Below are 22,262 nucleotides of genomic sequence, written 5' to 3'. Positions count from 1 at the left end.
TTTTGAAAGTCCAAATAAACCACATCCACTGGTTCTCCCTTGTCCACTCTACTAGTCACATCCTCAAAAAATTCCAGAAGATTTGTCAAGCATGATTTCCCCTTCAGAAATCCATGCTAACTTGGACCAATCCTATCACTGCTTTCCAAATGTGCTGCTATTTCATTCTTAATGATTGAGTCCAACATTTTCCCCACTACTGATGTCAGGCTAACTGGTCTATAATTACCCGTTTTCTCTCTCCCTCCTTTTTTAAAAAGTGGTGTTACATTAGCAACCCTCCAGTCCATAGGAACTGATCCAGAGTTGATAGACTGTTGGAAAATTATCACCAATGCATCCACTATTTCGAGGGCCACTTCCTTCAGTACTCTGGGATGTACCTGGGGTACATCAAGCCCTGGGGATTTATCGGCCTTCAATCCCATCAATTTCCCTAACACAATTTCCCGCCTAATAAGGATATCCTTCAGTTCCTCCTTCTCACTAGACCTTCGGACCCCTAGTACATCTGGAAGGTTATTTGTGTCTTCCTTTGTGAAGACAGAACCAAAGTACTTGTTCAATTGGTCTACCATTTCTTTGTTCCCTATTATAAATTCACCTGAATCCGACTGCAAGGGACCAATGTTTGTCTTCACTAATCTTTTTCTCTTCACATATCTATAGAAGCTTTTGCAGTCATTTTTTATGTTTCCGGCAAGCTTCCTCTCGTACTCTATTTTCCCCCTCTTAATTAAACCCTTTGTCCTACTCTGCTGTATTCTAAATTTCACCTAGTCCTCCGGCTTGCTACTTTTTCTGGCTAATTTGTATGCCTCTTCCTTGGATTTAACACTATCCTTAATTTCCCTTGTTAGCCACGGTTGAGTTTAGGAAACTGTCTATTTCTGTCTTAAATTTATTCAATGTCACGTCTTCCACAGCTCTCTGAGGCAACGAATTCCACAGATTTACAACCCTCAGAAAATAAAATTCTCATCTCAGTTTTAAATGGGTGGCCCCTTATTCTAAGATCATGCCCTCTAGTTCTAGTCTCCCCAATCGGTGGAAACATCCTCCCTGCATCCACCTCGTCAAGCCCCCTCATAATCTTATATGTTTCGATAAGATCACCTCTCATTCTTCTGAATTCCAATGAGGCTTGTGGAGCTGTTGCACTGAGAGTGGCTTAGCCAGTCATGTGATGTTCACAAGACTCAATAAAACCCCAGTTAATTGAGTTCAGGTTCTGTACAATGAGGCCTGCAGATGTGAGCCTGGTGGATGAACTGGTAGTGTTCAGTTTGATTGTTAAACCTTTGCTGATAAACCAACTAGTTCTTTGCTTAAGAAATAGCTACACATTTGCTGTAAAGAACCCAGGAAGTAAATACGCGACAGTAGCTTCCGTATTTAATGGTATTGAGATGGATTCATCTAAGTTTCCTCCCTTACATCTCAGAGTAATTCAATTGCTGAACTGAAGTAAATCCATGCATATTACTCCATGTTCTGGTTAGTGCACTCCAGCACTGTTTAGTGGTAGCATAATGGCACCAGTATACTGCTGGAAATATATATACATGTCAATGTTTTATGTCATGTCAGAGAATTTTATGATATAACATCACTATGTCACAGTAGAAGTATTTTATTTTGTGCTGACACAAATACATTCTGCATAATAAAACCCATGTCAAAGACTAGCCAGAAGCAAGGATGAACAAAATCCAAATCTCTCACTTTTGGCAGCATACTATTAAATTGGAACTCCAAATAATTTGGAGCACAGATTAAAGCCCCAACAGAAACTGTATGAATTGCAGTTGACATTGGAAGAGTAAGATTTTCCCTTCTTCAGTTACATGCACGTTATTAGCGGGCATCAACCTCCCCACCTCACAGAGCATTGTGCTGGTATCTGTGATGTATTCCAGTACAGAGCAGTGCTTAGTCACTACTGAAGAGACACCTCACAAATGACTTTTGAGTCGAGAAAAGGTGTTGCTCTGTGAAGGAATTCTATCTTATAACTGCAAACGGCAGTTCCGAAACGGGGCGTCCGAAAACTGGACACGCAGACTGCAGCTCCCCAAACCAGCCGGCCCCTGCCTGCTCCCAAATTAACAAAATACAAGAGGGAGAGCTACAAAGGACTACAGAGAGGCATTCCAAAGGACTACAAAATGACGTCCCAAAATCCAGAAATATTGGAACCTGGGTCCAGACATTTCCGGACTCGGGACATCGGAAAGACGTTCCGAAGTCCAGAAATACTCAGAATCCAGAACACCCTCGATCCCGAGGCTTCCATATTTTCGATGCTGTACCTGTACTGTAAGATTCTCTACTAGAAATAAGATTGTATTTTTCATCTCTTTCTTAGAATTGTTAATGTTGCGATTGACTGACTCACCAACTGTAAATTGCCTATCGGTTCTTTGAATAAATCTCTATATATTTTTGAATAGTCTCACATAGTCTTCTGTATCAATAACTTGCGAACCACGTCTCAAGTACACTCTTTTGGTGAAGATACGATGTGAACATACGAACAATGACGGACAGGTAAAGAGCATCTGGTCCATCGAGCCTGTCCCACACAATTGCGATATCTTGTGTATCACAATTTATACACTCCACCCCACCCGAAACCCTGTGACCATGTGATCTCCTGGAGGAGGCAAAAAAAAGATTTAAAAACCCAGGCCAATTTGGGAAAAACATCTGGGAAATTCCTCTTCGACCCATCTTGGCGATTATAGCTAGTCCAGATCACCATCTGGTCATTAAATTCCCTGCAATACCTACCTTCTGTAAGAGGTCATTTCCACCGCAGCCAGAAACAAATCCAGCTTTTACTTGAAGGAGTTCAGTGAATCTGCATCCATCGCACGAGAGGGCAGCTTGTTCCAGAGGTCTACTAATCTCTGTGAAAAGAACCACCTCCTGACATCTAACCTAGACCTAGCCTTATACAACTGAAATTTGTGCCCCGTGGTCCTGCCTAATCTATTGAAATAAATGGTCAGCTGGAACACTGTCTATTCCCTTCATTATCTTCTAAATTTGGTGTATTTGGACTTTCAAAAGGCTTTTGACAAGGTCCCGCATAAGAGATTGGTGTGCAAAATCAAAGCACATCGTATTGGGGGTAATGTACTGACATGGATGGAGAACTGGTTGGCAGACAGGAAGCAGTGAGTCGGGATAAACGGATCCTTTTCAGAATGGCAGGCAGTGACTAGTGGAGTGCTGCAGGGCTCGGTGCTGGGACCCCAGCTCTTTACGATGTACATTAACGATTTGGATGAAGGAATTGAGTGTAATATCTCCAAGTTTGCAGATGACACTAAACTGGGTGGCGGTGTGAGCTGTGAGGAGGATGCTAAGAGGCTGCAGGGGGGCTTGGATAGGTTAGGTGAGTGGGCAAATGCATGGCAGATGCAGTATAATGTGGATAAATGTGAGGTTATCCATTTTGGGGGCAAAAACACGAAGGCAGAATATTATCTGAATGGCGGCAGATTGGGAAAAGGGGAGGTGCAACGAGACCTGGGTGTCATGGTTCATCAGTCACTGAAAGTTGGCATGCAGGTACAGCAGGCGGTGAAGGCGGCAAATGGTATGTAGGCCTTCATAGCTGGGGGATTTGAGTATAGGAGCTGGGAGGTCTTACTGCAGTTGTGCAGGGCCTTGGTGATGCCTCACCTCGAATATTGTCTTCAGTTTTGGTCTCCTAATCTGAGGAAGGACATTCTTGCTATTGAGGGAGTGCAGCGAAGGTTCACCAGGCTGATTCCCGGGATGGCAGGACTGACATATGAGTAGAGACTGGATCAACTGAGCCTTTAGTCACTGGGGTTTAGAAGGATGAGAGGGGATCTCATAGAAACGTATAAGATTCTGACGGGACTGGACAGGTTAGATGCGGGAAGAATGTTCCCGATGTTGGGGAAGTCCAGAACCAGGGAACATAGTCTTAGGATAAAGTGTGGGCCATTTAGGACTGAGATGAGGAGAAACTTCTTCACTCAGAGAGTTGTTAACCTGTGGAATTCCCTGCCGCAGAGAGTTGTTGATGCCAGTTCATTGGATATATTCAAGAGGGAGTTAGATATGGCCCTTACGACTAAAGAGATCAAGGGGTATGGAGAGAAAGCAGGAAAGAGGTACTGAGAGAATGATCAGCCATGATCTTATTGAATGGCAGTGCAGGCTTGAAGGGCCGAATGGCCTACTCCTGCACCTATTTTCTATGTTTCTATGTTTCTATAAACCTCAATCATATCCCCCCTAAGTCTACGCTGCTCTAAGGTATAGAGTCCCAACTCTTTTAACCTATCTTGATAACTAAGATGCTTTAGACTTGGAATTAGTCGATTGGCCCTATTCTGCACCCTTTCCAGAGCCTCAATATCACCCATCATGTGAGGAGACCAAAACTGGGCACAATATTCCAAGTGCGGCCTGACTAACATCTTGTACAAGGACAAAACAATACGCGTCATCTTGTACTCAATTGTCCTATGGATACATCCCAACACCCTATTTGCTCTAGCTATCGCTGTACGGCATTGCTCATGTACCTTTTAAGGATGTATGCACGAGAATGCCCAAATCTCTTTCTATCTCCACTATCTTTAATAACTGAGGAGACACCCTCCCGGGATAATTACAATCTGGCTAAAACTTACCAAAACTCACTCTGGAAAGGATGCAGAAGAGTACCACTAGACTAATTCCAAGTCTAAAGCTATATGGAGGGCGGTAACATTCTCGGGTTGTTCCTTTCCTTTCCTTTAGAGGGAGATAGTCTGGACCTTTAGACCCAAGTCGCGTCTTTAGGATTCAGCTACCTCAACCTTACGTTGAGAATGAACACTTGAGGAGTAAGCCTGATCCAGGATAGCCCCAAAGGGGCTAGAATCTGTAATATTTCCTTTCAGCTCTTGTTCAAAATAGTTGACCATTTCCAACAGAGGTGCTCGCTAACAATGCAATGGTAGAGATGAGCAGATCAGGAGTTCCTTGATGATCAGAGAGATCAAAAAAATCAGGTGCCTGCGGCTTGGGAATTAAGTGAAATATCAATTATCGCCTAAGACTGGGAAATTGAGATTTAAAAAAAAATGTTGATGGTACTTTATATTGAAAGTGTCTCGCCTATGTTTCCTTCAGGAAGACTTAAAAAAAAAATTGGTTTAGGTAACTGAAGGAGGGCGCCGAACTTCCACTCATTTATACTGATGGATCAGCAAAGGTTTGGATTTCATTATAAATGTAAGTTGCAAGTACAGACGCATGGGTTGCAATGTTATCGTGCAGTAGATTAGTACAGCTTTTTTCTGAAGTAGTCATACATGTTGAGAATTAATTTTAAGAAATCCCTCCTCAGAGAGAAAGTGGCTGTCTCCCTGTCATTTACAATAACAACAGCTTGCCTTCAATGTAGTAAAACGTCTCAAAGTGCTTCACAGTTATCAAACAAAATTTGACACCGAGCCACATAAGTAGACATTAGGACAGAAAAGAAGTGGGTTTTAAGGAAAATCTTAAAGGAAGCGAGAGGTAGAGAGGCGCAGAGGTTTAGTAAAGGAATTCCGGAGCTTCGGACCTCGGCAGCTGCAGTCACGGCCGTCAAAGATGGAGCAATTAAAATCAGGGATGCCCAAGAGGCCAGAAATGGAGGAGCACAGAAATCTCGGAGGGTTGTAGGGCTGGAGGGCGTCACAGAGATAGGGGCGAGGCCAGAGTGATTTTAAAACAAGGATGAGAATTTTAAAATCAGGGCGTTGCCAGACCGGCAGCCAATGCAGTGATGGGTGAACGGGATACGGTGATGTCTAATGCTCTCAGTGCACTCGTTTTATTTTAAAACAAATTGACCATTGTATAAAATAGTGCAGAAGGGAATTTAATACAAATACAATCATCGGTGGCCGTGCCTTCAGCAGCCTGGGCCCCAAGCTCTGGAACTCCCTCCCTAACCCTCTCCATCTCTCTAACTCTCTTTTCTCCTTTAAGACGTTCCTTAAAACCTACTTCTTTGACCAAGCTTTTGGTCACTTGCCATAATTTCTTTTTATGTGGCTCGGTGTCAAATTTATTTTTTTGTCTTATAACGCTCCTGTGAAGCGCCTTGGGATGTTTTACTACATTTAGGGCGGTATATAAATACAAGTTGTTGTTGTTGTTGTTAACCAGTGCACTAAATGTAGCAGAGAGAGAAAATTAAGCACCTACGTGTCTGGAAAAAAAATGGAAAATGTGGAGTAAATGCAAAAATACCAAAGGTTTGATATGTATTATATCCATATTGTGATACCAGAGATCAAAACAAAATAAACAACAATTGCAGTGATTGGCTTATTTCTTGATAAATATGCAGGGTGTTGTCACATTATTATTTCTCATGCATGATTTTAATCAGATGTCAAGGACATGGAGTACATGCACAATGCAGCAGTGGGTAGCACTCTCACCTCTTAGTCAAAGGTCGTGGGTTCAAGTCCCACTCCAGAGACTTGAGCACAAAATCTCGGCTGACACTCCAGTACAGTACTGAAGGAGTGCTTCACTGTCAGAGGTACTGTCCTTCAGATGAGATGTTAAAGAGAGGCGCAGTCTGCACTCTCAGGTGTATGTCAAAGGAGAAGAGCAGGGGAATTCTTCCCAGTATCCTGGCCAATATTTATCCCTCAACCAACATCACTAAAAAACATATCTGGTCATTATCACATTACAGTCTGTGCCTAAGTTGGTTGCCACGTTTCCTACATTAAATAGAATTACATTTACAGCACAGAAATAAGCCATTTGGCACAACTGGTCTATGATGGTAAATATGCTCCACACATTACATTTCAAAGTACTTAATTGTCTGGAAAGCGCTTTGGGACGTCCTGAGGTTGTGAATGATGCTATATAAATGCAAATCTTTCTGGCTTGATTCATTCATTCCCACTCAGATTATGAAAGAAAGACTTGCATTTATAGAGCACCTTTTACGACCACCAGACGTCTCAAAGTGCTTTACAGCCAATGAAATACTTTTAGAGTGCAGTCACTGTTGTAATGTAGGAAACGCGGCAGCTAATTTGCACACAGCAAGCTCCCACAAACAGCAATGTGATAATGACCAGATAATCTGTTTTTTGAGAGATGTTGATTGAGGGATAAATATTGGCTTGGACACTGGGGATAACTCTCCTGCTCTTCTTCGAAAGTGCCATGGGAGCTTTAACGTCCGCCTGAGAGAGCAGATGGCACAAATTTCAACATTAGGATTGTGAGCGAAAACTCAGATGACATTTCTCCTGGCCACACTCAGATGCCAACCCCTTTCTTCCCCCACCCTCAATGGCCAAGAGTTGCATGGCCCTCAACAGCAATCTGTAAAGGGAGAACAAACTAGGTGATTTTGAATGCCCTCATAGAAAGATACTTACAATCCAAGAAGAAAAAAAGCAGCGCATTATAAACAACAAGTAAGAAGGAGTGATTTCAAGACTGGAACTTAACCCAGTTAACTCCAGTATGATACTCTTTGCAGTTAATACTGCCACCTGAACTATACAATTGTCTTGTAATCACTGCCAAATTCTCATCATTCTTTGGAAAGGAATGGTTCTTGATTGCTGCCCATTAATATCTGGAGCATGTTTAATCAGAGAAATAGAATTTGTGTGCCATAAAAAACTAAAGCCCTGCAGACAGAACACGATTCAGAATTACTGAATGTATCATTGTTTTTATATTGCACTGAACAAAGTTGTGCTTTATCGGAGGTGGCAATTAACGGCTGCAAAAAATCCCACCTCTCATTTTTACATGACCATCCTTGGAGTAAATTAACATTCATTTTTGAATCTAACTGCCAGTTACACTACAGTAATCTGAGTTAATCATGAATTATAGCTTCAAGAGCATAATTTCCAAAATCATAATTAAAGCGCTATAAATGACAAAAATACCCCCCACCAATAATAAGCCGTTATCCATCACATGATCTGCTAGTTAATGGTACTGGCTTCATAGGGTGTCAGGTTAAATAATGTCAAGAGTGCAAATTCTTCTTTCCACCAACAATAAACTTTCAGTACAACTATATATATATATATATATATAAGTTCATTTGAAAATAAATCGCACAAGAACAACAGAAAGTTACTTCTCTTCTATCCATATAATCACTAGCTTGAAGACGATTTGGAGAATTGGATGAAGCAGTTTTGGTTTGAGGGTACAGGGCTCAGATTTTCCGGAATCCCAGTATTGCAACTGCGACCTAAACAAAGAGGTAGCATTTTTCCAAGATACCAAAATGCCCGCTTTCTTTAAATCAGAATCGGGCAGATGTGACTGCGCTTTCAAACCTGGGGTTGTCAAAATGTGTCCCATTTTCCTTGTCTCATGCCTATACAAATCTGTATCAAACTACGAAAATGACGGGCTAGAAAAGACCGGGTGGTTTATCAAGCCTGCCCCACATTCATGATGGCTGAAGCATCATGACTATACATTTCCTATTCCCGCTGCCCCCCACCACTCCCATTCCTACGCCATGTAATCAGGGAAAAATGTTCTGTAAAATTCATCTCCACCCCCTCAGGTGATCAAAACCAGTCCAGAAGATCATATGGGCCAAATATTATCTGGAAGAGCATCCCCTGTCACTCTGATGCAGAGCAGCACTGATTTTGTTTATGGAGAAACTCATGATCGTTCAGGTGGAAGATCCTTACTGGTATCTGCAGGCCTCAATGTGACGAACAACGTCATTTGAAAAATGAAGCTTTCTCCCGTTTCTTTGATCTCTTGCCTGCTTCTTTCCGTTTCTAAGTGTTGAAATTATTGAGTATATCGTATGCTGCGACCATGCAGCGATGACGCGTGCAATTATGTTAATGTTTGTTGCTTTTTGCGCATGTTATTTAGCTGCCATACCTGGGATGAGAAGGTACAGACTAAGAAGTCTGCCTGAGACAGAAAATGGATGTCTAGAATGACTCCTCGCAGTGAGTTCTCTGTGTATCGGTTATGCAGGCCCGCTGACCATGAGATGGAGTTATCACTGATGAATTCATAGTCCGGATATCTAGAGTGATGAGTGGGATGGAGAAGAGAGAGAGAAAAAAATTAGAAAAGTAGTTTCACAGGACTTTCCGATTTTCAACACAATCCACAATTCCAAGCGAATAATGCACTTCATGCAAATCAGGAAGCTAGCATCTTATATTATTTTGCAGCAACCATCATTTTTTTGCCAAATTTATAATTCGTCTCACAATCACATAACTACAACTGCAGAACTGCGGTGGTTCAGCAGGTATTGTGCATTTGCTGACATGTGACGATTATTCGTTTCAAATTCTGACAAAAACAGCTGTCAAGAAGTGTTTTTGGAACAACCCTGAAGAAACAGCGATTCATTGATGCATCAAAGAGCTAAAGGTTGCAAAAGCACGTAGAGTGATACTTATGTGTTCCTACTGTGAAATGCATCATTGCACAGTCAATCGTGGCTGTTCAACAGATGCTGCTAGCGTTATTATGTCAGTGAGTTGTCAGTGGGAGCTGAATAAAAATATACAATATACAACTAATTTAACGTACAAGACGACCAAGGTTGGAGCAGATGATGATGTCACCAAAGGTTATGCTATAAATTCACTGCCAGCTGCTCCACAATCTCTCATTCTTATTAAGAATGCAATACTGCTCCATTAATGAGCACTTGGGAGTACGATAGGTTGCAATTAGGGGCAGATAGCTTGATTGAAGAAGGCACAGGTTAAGCCGTTCTATGAAGCTGCCTGACCACAATTACTTCTGTAACTTAATTCCTGATATTTCAATTTGACCAATTAGTTTGAGGTTTGAATTTAAGTCATTAAAGTTTTTTTTTTAAAAACAGTTCCCAGTCTGAGTTGATGTTGCCAATGAGCTGTGTAAATTTAATGTTCAAGTTCCATCTTAGATTGGGTGTTGTGTAATGAGAGAGGATTAATTAACAATCTCATTGGGCGAGGCCCCTTGGGGAAGAGTGACCATAATATGGTAGAATTCTGCATTAGGATGGAGAATGAAACAGTTAATTCAGAGACCATGGTGCAGAACTTAAAGAAGGGTAACTTTGAAGGTATGAGGCGTGAATTGGCTAAGATAGATTGGCGAATGATACTTAAGGGGTTGACTGTGGATGGGCAATGGCAGACATTTAGAGACTGCATGGATGAATTACAACAATTGTACATTCCTGTCTGGCGTAAAAATAAAAAAGGGAAGGTGGCTCAACCGTGGCTATCTAGGGAAATCAGGGATAGTATTAAAGCCAAGGAAGTGGCATACAAATTGGCCAGAAATAGCAGCGAACCTGGGGACTGGGAGAAATTTAGAACTCAGCAGAGGAGGACAAAGGGTTTGATTAGGGCAGGGAAAATGGAGTACGAGAAGAAGCTTGCAGGGAACATTAAGGCGGATTGCAAAAGTTTCTATAGGTATGTAAAGAGAAAAAGGTTAGTAAAGACAAACGTAGGTCCCCTGCAGTCAGAATCAGGGGAAGTCATAACGGGGAACAAAGAAATGGCAGACCAATTGAACAAGTACTTTGGTTCAGTATTCACTAAGGAGGACACAAACAACCTTCCGGATATAAAAGGGGTCAGAGGGTCTAGTAAGGAGGAGGAACTGAGGGAAATCTTTATTAGTCGGGAAATTGATGGGATTTAAGGCCGATAAATCCCCAGGGCCTGATGGACTGCATCCCAGAGTACTTAAGGAGGTGGCCTTGGAAATAGCGGATGCATTGACAGTCATTTTCCAACATTCCATTGACTCTGGATCAGTTCCTATCGAGTGGAGGGTAGCCAATGTAACCCCACTTTTTAAAAAAGGAGGGAGAGAGAAAGCAGGGAATTATAGACCGGTCAGCCTGACCTCAGTAGTGGGTAAAATGATGGAATCAATTATTAAGGATGTCATAGCAGCGCATTTGGAAAATGGTGACATGATAGGTCCAAGTCAGCATGGATTTGTGAAAGGGAGATCATGCTTGACAAATCTTCTGGAATTTTTTGAGGATGTTTCCAGTAAAGTGGACAAAGGAGAACCAGTTGATGTGGTATATTTGGACTTTCAGAAGGCTTTCGACAAGGTCCCACACAGGAGATTAATGTGCAAAGTTAAAGCACATGGGATTGGGGGTAGTGTGCTGACGTGGATTGAGAACTGGTTGTCAGACAGGAAGCAAAGAGTAGGAGTAAATGGGTACTTTTCAGAATGGCAGGCAGTGACTAGTGGGGTACCGCAAGGTTCTGTGCTGGGGCCCCAGCTGTTTACATTGTACATTAATGATTTAGACGAGGGGATTAAATGTAGTATCTTCAAATTTGCAAATGACACTAAGTTGGGTGGCAGTGTGAGCTGCGAGGAGGATGCTATGAGGCTGCAGAGTGACTTGGATAGGTTTAGTGAGTGGGCAAATGCGTGGCAGATGAAGTATAATGTGGATAAATGTGAGGTTATCCACTTTGGTGGTAAAAACAGAGAGACAGACTATTATCTGAATGGTGACAGATTAGGAAAAGGGAAGGTGCAACGAGACCTGGGTGTCATGGTACATCAGTCATTGAAGGTTGGCATGCAGGTACAGCAGGCGGTTAAGAAAGCAAATGGCATGTTGGCCTTCATAGCGAGGGGATTTGAGTACAGGGGCAGGAAGGTGTTGCTACAGTTGTACAGGGCCTTGGTGAGGCCACACCTGGAGTATTGTGTACAGTTTTGGTCTCCTAACTTGAGGAAGGACATTCTTGCTATTGAGGGAGTGCAGCGAAGATTCACCAGACTGATTCCCGGGATGGCGGGACTGACCTATCAAGAAAGACTGGATCAACTGGGCTTGTATTCACTGGAGTTCAGAAGAGTGAGAGGGGACCTCATAGAAACGTTTAAAATTCTGACAGGTTTGGACAGGTTGGATGCAGGAAGAATGTTCCCAATGTTGGGGAAGTCCAGAACCAGGGGTCACAGTCTAAGGATAAGGGGTAAGCCATTTAGGACCGAGATGAGGAGAAACTTCTTCACCCAGAGAGTGGTGAACCTGTGGAATTCTCTACCACAGAAAGTAGTTGAGGCCAATTCACTAAATATATTCAAAAGGGAGTTAGATGAAGTCCTTACTACTCGGGGGATCAAGGGGTATGGCGTGAAAGCAGGAAGTGGGTACTGAAGTTTCATGTTCAGCCATGAACTCATTGAATGGCGGTGCAGGCTAGAAGGGCTGAATGGCCTGCTCCTGCACCTATTTTCTATGTTTCTATGTTTTCCTGGGAATAAGAAGACTGATGAAATATTCCATCAGTTGACAAGCAATTGTGAATATAACAAATACATCTTGACATTACTGAGGTATGACAATATAAGACCATTGTTGTGATTAGGCGACTGGATCTTGATTGGATAGAACACTCGTTCTGCACCATTCATTAGTAACATTATAATCCATACTATAATCAAAGTTCTAAATGGTACATGTCCTATTTCCTCAGGATTTGCTGTGGAAACAATTTCTATCAACTTTTCTGTGGGTTCTTTTTTTAAATCTGGAAATGGAAAATAAATGTTGACTGGCAGTCATGCAATTTTGCATAAAGAAAGACTTGGATTTATCTCGCGCCTTTCTCGACCACCGGCTGTCTCACAGCCAATTAAGTACTTTTGGAGTGTAGTCACTGTTGTAATGTAGGAAACAAGTTAATTGCAGCCTGTTTTTCTTATAGTCGTTCTCTTTGGTCTCTTTATCTCCGGCGTGTTGTTTCGTTCTCTCTCTCTTTCCTTCAGTTATCTTCTATTTCTCTGCCTCTACTTGCTCTCTCTACTTTTTCCCCATCTCACTGCCTTCTCCTTCCTCTGCGCATTACAGGATGCCAGCCGCAGCATTTGCTCCTACTTCATCTCTTTCTGTCCCCATCATCAATTGAGATCTGCTCCACTTGATGCCTCATTTAAAAAAAAATGCTCTCTGTATGCTCTACTCTCAAGATAACGGGCCGAAATTCCCTGTTCTGCGCCTCCCATTAGTGCCTCCGGGGGGCGATAACACAGCGCAAAACTGTTTTCGCCCGGGGGGTGCTACTGGCTTCTGCAAAATTGTGCAGGAGTTAGCGGAGGCACAAAAAATGTAGCACGTGACCCTGCTGGTAGCACCCGGGACTGCCGCACCTCCGGCGATGATGTCATCGCCATGTGCGCTGATCCCTTTTTATCCCGCGGCGGCCCCTTTCTGCCCCACACCAGCCTCACAGCTTGTGAACCGGGCTGCAGACCCATCGCGGGGCAAACCTTAAAGGGGAGGTGCCCTGCGCCGCTATCTTTTATTTTCTCCCCCCTTACCGGTCGGGCCATTCGCCGCTCCTTTCGCCCGTACCCGCCCGCGATTTTGCAGCCCGGCACTCCATCTTGGTGCCGGGCTGTGGCGACAGCATCCATTAGCCCTGGTGTCCCAGTGAGGCCTTCAAAGGGCCTGCAGATTTTGCAGCATCCCCAACCTGTAATGGGAGGGGAGGGGTATTGAAACGCGTCAGCGCTACGTGGAGAGGCTGTGTAGTGCTCCCGAACCCACCCGCGTAGTGCCCCCGAAACTGCCCAAAAGGAAGTGGAGTGCATGACATTGCGCTCCATTTCCTGTGAGGGGCGGTAACCGGAATTTTGCGGCCAGGGCGGGACTTACGCGGCGAGTGCAGGAAGTCCCGCCTCACCTCGGTTACTGCCCCCAAACGAGGCGTAACCGAATTTCAACGCCTACATGTTTCTGAATTGCTTATGATATTTTGAAACTGTCACTGGGTCTTTCCTCCACTTTTAAATAACCAGGTTGATGGGCAAGCAATAACATTCTTTGGCTACATGACTATTTATGAACAATAACAATAATAACTGTACTTTAAAGGTAATGAATTGGTTGCAATCCTATTTTCCTAACACCCTGGTGACATGTTAACGCACTATATAAGGAGAATTTTAATAATATCTATCTACCGTAGAATTCTCTAGATCAATGGGAGTACTGATTTTGATGAATAACATTAATAATTTGGCATTCTATGACATACACTAAAGGATATTGTATAGTATTGCACCTTTACATCTGTACTCAAGGTTGATGTTAGCCAAGACTTAATTTGCTTCATCATCAATGGTAAGAGTTACAAGAAAATTGCCTTTGGTCAGTTTAATTATCGAGGGTCTACTGCTCAGTATTCCTTAATTTGGCACCACATTGTTAGCTTAATGGATACAGACTATGAAGGATGGCAGATATGGAAAATTAAGTTATCTTACACTGCAGTAGGGAGTTTTATTCCGAGCTGAGAATGAATTGTTAGAACAATGTATATCGAGCTATCCTCTATATCTAAATATGTGACACCAACCCTGGGACTATTGCTCACAAAATTGTGGAAATATTTTCCATTCCTGACAATTCAATAAACACAAAAAATATCCTGCGAAACACAGTTTTAAAAAAGTCATCGAAATATTGAGACAGGTTTGCCACAATTCAGGGCATTTGGGCAGCTGACCAGTAAAGCAAGCAGCCCATCTTCCGTTCTGGCTGTGAAATGATCCCCTGCAATTTTGGCCCCGGGCCCAAATCTAGGCTGCACTACAGTGCAGTACTGAGGGAGTGCTGCACTGTTGGAGCTGCTGTCCTTCGGATGAGATGTTAAACCGGGGCCATGCCTGCCCTCCTGGGTGGACGTAAAAGATCCTACAATACTATTTCAAAGAAGAGTAGGAGAGTTATCCCCGGTGTTGTGGCCAATATTTATTCTTCAACCAACATCACTAAAACTGGTCATTATCACTTGGCTGTTTGTGGGAGCTTGCTGTGCATAAATTGGCTGCAGAATTTCCTGAATTACAACAGTGATAATACATCAAGTATTTAATTGGCTGTAAAGCGCTTTGTGATGTCCTGAGGTCATGAAAGGCGCTATATAAAATGCAAGTCTTTTATTCTTCCTTCCACTGGTGAGCTGTACATGCCAAATTGGTGTCCCAAGGCATCTCGCCGATTTTGGCCCAGAGGAATTGGATCTTGGGGAGGGGAGGCCGCAGGGCGGTGAGCCCGCCAGGGGCTGGCAGTGGCCCACATTCCTGCTCCACCGGCCCCTACAATAACAATGTGAAACTTACCCTTTACAGTGTCTTTCAGCCTCTAACCCCAGTAAAACTGGTCGGAGCTTTGACCCGTTCTCTCCCAAAATGGCAATTGGGATCTTATGTAGGTCGTAGGACCCATATTTGCATTTTAAATGGGAGTCGGTGGGCTGCTATGGCCCCCTCCCCAGCAGTAGGCCCGGGGGAACATGGACGTGACCAACAGCGGGAACAAGGCAGTTTGCTGGTGCCCCACCATTTTTGGGGTGCTGTCGTCCCGTTTCTGTCAGGCAGGAGGGCTGACCGTTCAGCCCCAGAGGTCACACAAACAAATTTCAGTGTCACACTTTATATGGTACAATGCCCTGTCCTTATCATCCTCCGATTAACCACAAGCAACGTCATAGAAAATGCCTTCTGGTTCATTTTTTAATCCACCTGTAATAATTTATTGCAGCTTTATAGCCCCTTCCAGTTTCTCATCCTGTATTCATCTCCCTCTATGTTAGCACCCCCACCCCCCCCCCCCCCCCGCAATTGTCTCTGCAGATCCTTTCTGCTTCCATTTTATCCCCAGTAACCATCTCTGCAGTTTTTCCTTCCCTCCATTGCAAATTGCAAGTAGTGCAATACAGAGAGACCTGGGGGTCCTTGTGCATGAAACACAAAAAGTTAGTATGCAGGTACAGCAAGTGATCAGGAAGGCCAATGGGATGTTGGCCTTTATTGCAATGAGGATAGAGTATAAAAGCAAACAACTGGACAGGTTATTGGTGAGGCCACACCTGGAGTACTGCGTACATTTTTGGTCTCCATATTTAAGGAAGGATATACTTGCACTGGAGGGTATTCAGAGAAGGTTCACTAGGTTGATTCCGGAGATGAAGGGGTTGACTTATGAAGACAGATTGCGTAGGTTGGGCCTATACTCATTGGAGTTCAGAAGAATGAGAAGTGATCTTATCGAAACATATAAGATAATGAGGGGGCTCGACAAGGTGGATGCAGAGAGGTTATTTCAACTCATAGGGGAAACTAAAACTAAGGGACTTAGTCTCAGAATAAGGGACCGCCCATTTAAAACTGAGATGAGGAGGAATTTCTTCTCTCAGAGCGTTGTAAATCTGGAATTCTCTGCCCCAGAGAGCTGTGGAGGCTGGGTCATTGAATATACTTAAGGCGGATATAGACACAGATTTTTGAGCGATAAGGGAATAAAGAGTTATGGGGAGCGGGCAGGGAAATGGAGCTGAGTCCATGATCAGATCAGCCTTATTCTTATTAAATGGTGAAGCAGGCTCAAGGGGCCAAATGGCCTACTCCTGCTCCTATTTCTTATGTTCATCTCATTTTCTAAGTAAAGGACAGATAAAAAAAAACTTAGAGAAGTTGGGCGGTGGGGGCACCGGAACACATCAAAATAGGTAAGGGATGGAGATAACTTCTTTTTAAATAATTTCAGTGATAGGCTGAGGATAAAACAAAAATTGCTGATTAACTTTCTGGTTTCTGCTGAATATAATATGATGCACATGGATGCCTTCTGAGAAATTACCAGGTCCATCAAGAAGTCATTTTCTATGAATCTGACTTTTTCTTTCTCAGACATGTTTGAGAGGGAATAAAGAAGTTTTGCTCCAAGTATATCCCTTTACACAAACCCCACTACTTCCTATTTGTAACTATCAGAAGCAAAGAGAAGGTAAGTGACTCTCTCCCCCACCCCCACTGAAAAGTCCTGTCCCCTCAGTACAGATTCACACGAGGCATGTAGTGAAGTCAAGGTCACTCTGGACCTGCACCTTTATTTCACAGCTCTGGAATGCTGCACTTGCCTGAGACCTGTCCTTATATACCTGTCTCTTGCAAGTGCACCCCTGGTGGTAAGGTATGCTGGTGGTTACAGGTCATATCTTATTACAGTCATGTATAGCATGTTAGGATACAGTTATATATAATAATGTAAGATACATGACATCACCCTCCCCCAAGGTCTTATTGTCTTTATAGGTTCAGTCTCTCAGGTGGTCTACGCTCTCGCGTGGAGCGTCTGAGTTGTGGTTCAGTTGTTTGCCTTGGTGTCTGTTTTTCTTTGGGTGTGGTTGCTGGTATCTCGCCTGGGCTGTCTGTTTCGATGGTGTGATTGTTGTTGACTCGCCTGGGCTGTCTGTTGGGATTGCCCTTTCCTCAGGTTGTTCCCTCTGTCTGTCCACCAGGTGTGGTGTGAGTTTCACATTGTAGTCTGCCTCTGGTTCCGCAGTGTTGTTGGTAAATCTGCTTTTGACTTGGGTCTACATGCCTCCGGCAGGTTTTGCCATTGTCCATTTGTACTACCAGTAGCCTGTTTCCTTCCTTGCCCGTTACTGTCCCTGCAAGCCATTTGGGACCCCTGCCATAGTTTAGCACAAACACTTTGTCCCCTATCTCATTCCATCTCCCCCTCGAATTTCTGTCATGGTACTCAGTCAGCTTACGGCGCTTTGCTTCAACGATTTCATGCATGTCTGGGAGGATTAATGAGAGCCTTGTTTTTAAAGTCCTTTTCATCAACAGTTGCGTGGGGGGGGATCCCAGTCAGGTCAGTGAGTGCAGACGAGGTCTGTATGCCAGCAGCAGTCGCGACAGGCGACCCTGCAGCGTGGGACCTTGGATTTTAAGCATGCCTTGTTTAATGATTTGCACTGCTCTCTCCAACTGGCCATTGGAAGTCGGCTTGAACGGTGCCGTCTTGACGTGATTTATGCCGTGGCCAATTATAAAGTCTTGGAATTCTGCGCTGGTGATGCACGGACCACTGTCACTGACCAATATGTCAGGGATTCCGTGCGTTGCAAACATGGTTGCGAGGCTCTCCACAGTGCTGGAGGTTGTGCTCGAGTTTAAAATGGTGCATTCGATCCACTTTGAAAATGCATCTATAACTACGAGGAACATTTTGCCCATGAATGGGCCCGCATAGTCTACGTGCACCCGCGACCACGGTTTGGTAGGCCAGGGGCTCAGTGGAGCCTCCCTGGGGGCATTGCTGAGTTGGGCACAAATGGTGCACCTTCGGACGCAGAGCTCCAAGTCCGCGTCAATACCAGGCCACCAGACGTGGGATCTAGCTATGGCCTTCATGAGAACAATCCCCGGGTGCTCGCGGTGGAGCTCCCGGACAAATGCCTCTCTGCCTCGCAGAGGCATGACTACTCAGCTGCCCCACATCAGGCAGTCTGCTTGTAGTGATAGCTCATGCATGCGCCTGTGAAAGGGTTTTAATTCCTCGGGGCAGGCATCGCGAGCCTCTGCCCAGTCACCGGTTAGGACACATCTTTTTACTAAGGATAACGTGGGGTCGCTGGCCGTCCAGGCTCTGATTTGGCGAGCCATCATGGGCAAACCTGTGGACTCAAAGGCATCGATTGCCATGACTATCTCACAGTCCTGTTCGTCAGACCCTTCCCTGGTTGCCAGGGGTAGCCTGCTGAGCGCGTTGGCACAGTTGTCTGTGCCTTATTGTGTAGTCGTAGGACGCCAGTATGAGTGCCCACTGTTGAATTCGTGCCGAGGCGTTGGCGTTTATTACCTTGCTCTCGGATAGGAGGGACGTGAGGGGCTTGTGGTCGGTTTCTAACGCGAACTTGGCTCCGAAAAGATATTGGTGCATCTTTTTGACACCGTACACGCACGTGAGCGCCTCCTTCTCTACCATTCCGTACCCGCGCTCCGCCTGCGAAAGTGACCTGGAGGCATAAGCTATGGGTTGTAATTTGCCCGCACAATTGACATGTTGCAAAACGCACCCGACCCCATACGCTGACGCATCGCATGTGAGAACTAGCTTTTTACCTGGGTCAAAGAAAGTCAAAACACTGTTGGAACACAGAAGGTTGCGTGCCTTATTGAAGGCGCGTTCCTGGGCGTCCCCCCAAAACCAATTGCACCCCTTCCTGAGTAGCACATGGAGGCTGCAGCAGCGTGCTTAAGTTCTGCATAAAGTTCCCAAAGTAATTGAGTAGCCCGAGAAAGGCACGCAGTTCTGAGACATTCCGGGGCCTGGGTGCCAGGCGAATTGCTTCTGTTTTGGACTCTGTTGGGCGGATTCCATCAGCGGCAATCCTTCTGCCCAAAAATTCAACCTCGGGTGCGAGAAACAGGCACTTGGATTTCTTGACTCGTAGGCCGACCCGATCCAACCGCTTTAGTACTTCCTCCAAATTACGGAGATGGGAGTCGGTGTCCCTGCCCGTGATAAGTATGTTGTCTTGAAATACAACCGTTCCCGGGATGGACTTGAGCAGACTCTCCATGTTGCGCTGGAATATGGCAGCTGCCGACCTGATGCCGAATGGGCATCAATTGTACATGAAAAGGCCTCGATGTGTGTTGATGGTGGTGAGTAGCTTGAATTCCTCCATCAATTCTTGCGTCATATACGCAGATGTGAGGTCTAATTTTGAGAAAAGTTTACCTCCGGCCAATGTGCCAAATAAGTCCTCCGCTCTGGGCAGCGGGTACTGGTCCTGTAGGGAGACTCTGTTTATGGGAGATTTGTAGTCCCCACAGATTCGTACGGATCCATCAGGCTTCATGACTGGGACGATGGGACTTGCCCAGTCGCTAAATTCCACAGGTGATATAATGCCTTCCCGCAGAAGCCTGTCTAGTTTGTGTTCAATCTTTTCCCTCATCACATAGGGTACAGCTCTGGCCTTGTGATGGACCGGTCTAGCATCCTGTGTGATGTAGATTTTGACTTTGGCCCCTTTGAAAGTGCCCACACCTGGCTGAAAGAGATGTTCAAATCACTTTATAACTGTTGAGCAGGAGGTCCGTTCCTCTAATGACATGGCATGGACATCATCCCATTTCCAGTTTCGTTTTGCCAGCCAGCTTCTCCCCAGCAGTGGTGGGGAGTCTCTGGGGACAATCCACAGGGGAAGTTGGTTCACTGTTCCTTTGTGTGTGACAGAGAGCATGGCGCTGCCGAGGACTGGTACGATTTCTTTGGTATAGGTCCTTAGTGTGGTGTCGACCCTTGTGAGTTTTGGTCTGTCTCTTTTATGCGGCCACAGTTGTTCAAATTGTTGAGCGCCCATGAGAGATTGACTCGCTCCCGTATCCAGCTCCATGTTGACAGATATCCCGTTGAGTAGGACCCTCATCATTATAGGAGGCATCCTGTTGTAGGAGCAGCGGCCATTGATCGTGTTGACCCGCTGTACATCGGTGTCCCGGGTACTGTCCCCACCATCTTCTGGTCCGCTTTCCGACCCATCCGATTCGTATACCAGCCGAGCTGCCGTTTTTTTGCACATGCGGGCCAAATGCCCTGTATATTCACAATTTCTGCAAACAGCCTGCTGAAATCAACATCCCCTTGAGTGCCCACCCCTACACCTCCAGCACAGACCTGTTCTATTGTTTAAAGTGTTCCCAAAGAATGAGCTGCGTCTGGCTGATCTCTCTTGAGCTTCTCTCAGTTTGTAGTTGATTGCTCGCATTGTGGGTTGATGAGGTGTGAACGGCCGTTCCTGTGGCCCTTGATGGCTTCTGCCTGCTGTCGAGAATCTGTTCTCCCGATTTTGTCTGTGTGTGGGGGTAGCAGCTTGTTTAGTGCTGTGAACTTCTTGTTCCGATATTTAGTTAGTTGTCGTACCTGCATTGTAAATCAAACTCGTTTCTTCTTCCCCTACCAAGAATGTCTGTGCAACCAGTGCTGCTGCCTCTAAGGTCAAGTTCTTGGTCTCCATGAGCTTTTGGAATATGCCTGCGTGGCCTATTCCTTCAATGAAAAAGTCTCTCAGCATTTCTCTCCTCAGTTCATCGGAGAACTCACATAAACTAGCCAACCTCCGAAGTTCCGCCACGAAGTCGGGTATGCTCTGGCCCACACAGCGTCTGTATTTGTAGAACCTGTGTCTGGCCATGTGTAGGCTGCTCGCTGGCTTCAGGTGGTCTCTTACCAGTGTGCTCAATTCTTCAAAAGACTTACTTGCTGGCTTCTCGGGTGCCAACAGATCCTTCATTAAAGTGTATGTTTTTGAGCCACAGCTGGTCAAGAGATGGGCTCTTCTCTTGTCTGCCTTATCGTCGCCTAACCAGTCTTTGGTTACAAAGCTTTGCTGGAGCCTTTCTATAAAGTCCTCCCAATTGTCTCCCACATTGTACTTTTCATCTGATCCGTTGTTCGCCATTCTGTGTATTCTGTAATCCCGTAACTCGTCGCCACTGTAAAGTCCTGTCCCCTCAGTACAGATTCATACAAGGCATGTAGTGAAATCAAGGTCACTCTGGACCTGCACCTTTATTTCATAGCTCTGGAATGCTGCACTTGCCTGAGACCTGTCCTTATATACCTGTCTCTTGCAAGTGCACCCCTGGTGGTAAGGTATGCTAGTGGTTACAGGTCATATCTTATTACAGTCATGTATAGCATGTTAGGATACAGTTATATATAATAATGTAAGATACATGACACCCACCACCCCAACTTTTTACTGCTCTTTAACATCAGCCTGCCCACTAAGATCTGCTGTGGGAGGTACTTAATTTTTCCACTCAGTTTCTCAAGAGGCCATCGAATGGAGAGCCAAACTCGAGATCCCGTTATAAGCTTTTGCCATTATCGGAAACAACAACATAATCTCTGGAAACTCGCCTTAGTAACACGCAAGAGTTCGAGGCTGCTTACTTTGACTTAGCTTCCTGAAGTAGGGTAGGGTCGTCTGTGGCAAGGTAAACTCGTTTTTTGTCAATCTCAGTCTTGCGAGCAAGAAACTTGTAGTGTTCTTCCACAAGTACCATATATTCCTCAATAGGATGATAGGCTGCCTCGGTTCCGACTTTGTCTGTGCGACGTACATGAACACTGGTGAAAATAAAGATGGGAAAGGATCAGTTTTCGTCCAGTTACATGTTCAGTTTGGTCTCCTGCAGTAAGAAACTGGCAGTTGATATTAGAAATTGTGCAATCTTCACAGGCCAGATTTTAAGAGCGTCTTATTAAACACGGAAGAGATGAAGAAATAAAAAGCCTTCTGGGCACCCAGGAAAGGAGTTTTGATGATACATTGCAATAGATAATTTATGGATATATAGCTCATATGACCAAGGAGAATTACATTCTTAAA

General features: G+C 44.6%; 1 protein-coding gene across 8 annotated transcripts in view; it reads right to left on the bottom strand.

The window, feature by feature from the left end:
• LOC139262274 (alpha-(1,6)-fucosyltransferase) overlaps window positions 1-22,262 on the bottom strand; it is a 1,093,864-nt gene that overhangs the window by 45,758 nt on the left and 1,025,844 nt on the right. For all 8 annotated transcript variants that reach the window (XM_070877420.1, XM_070877419.1, XM_070877418.1 and 5 more), the window contains 2 exons: window positions 21,824-22,000; window positions 8,932-9,082 (listed from right to left, as the gene is read on the bottom strand). In XM_070877420.1, coding sequence (XP_070733521.1) covers window positions 8,932-9,082; window positions 21,824-22,000 — 328 coding nt within the window. The remainder of the gene's footprint in view (window positions 1-8,931; window positions 9,083-21,823; window positions 22,001-22,262) is intronic.

The sequence above is a fragment of the Pristiophorus japonicus genome, chromosome 4 (assembly GCF_044704955.1).
Source record: "Pristiophorus japonicus isolate sPriJap1 chromosome 4, sPriJap1.hap1, whole genome shotgun sequence".
NCBI lineage: Eukaryota > Metazoa > Chordata > Chondrichthyes > Pristiophoridae > Pristiophorus > Pristiophorus japonicus.
Note: the sequence above shows the minus strand (reverse complement) of the source record. Positions and strands in the feature narration are given on the sequence as shown.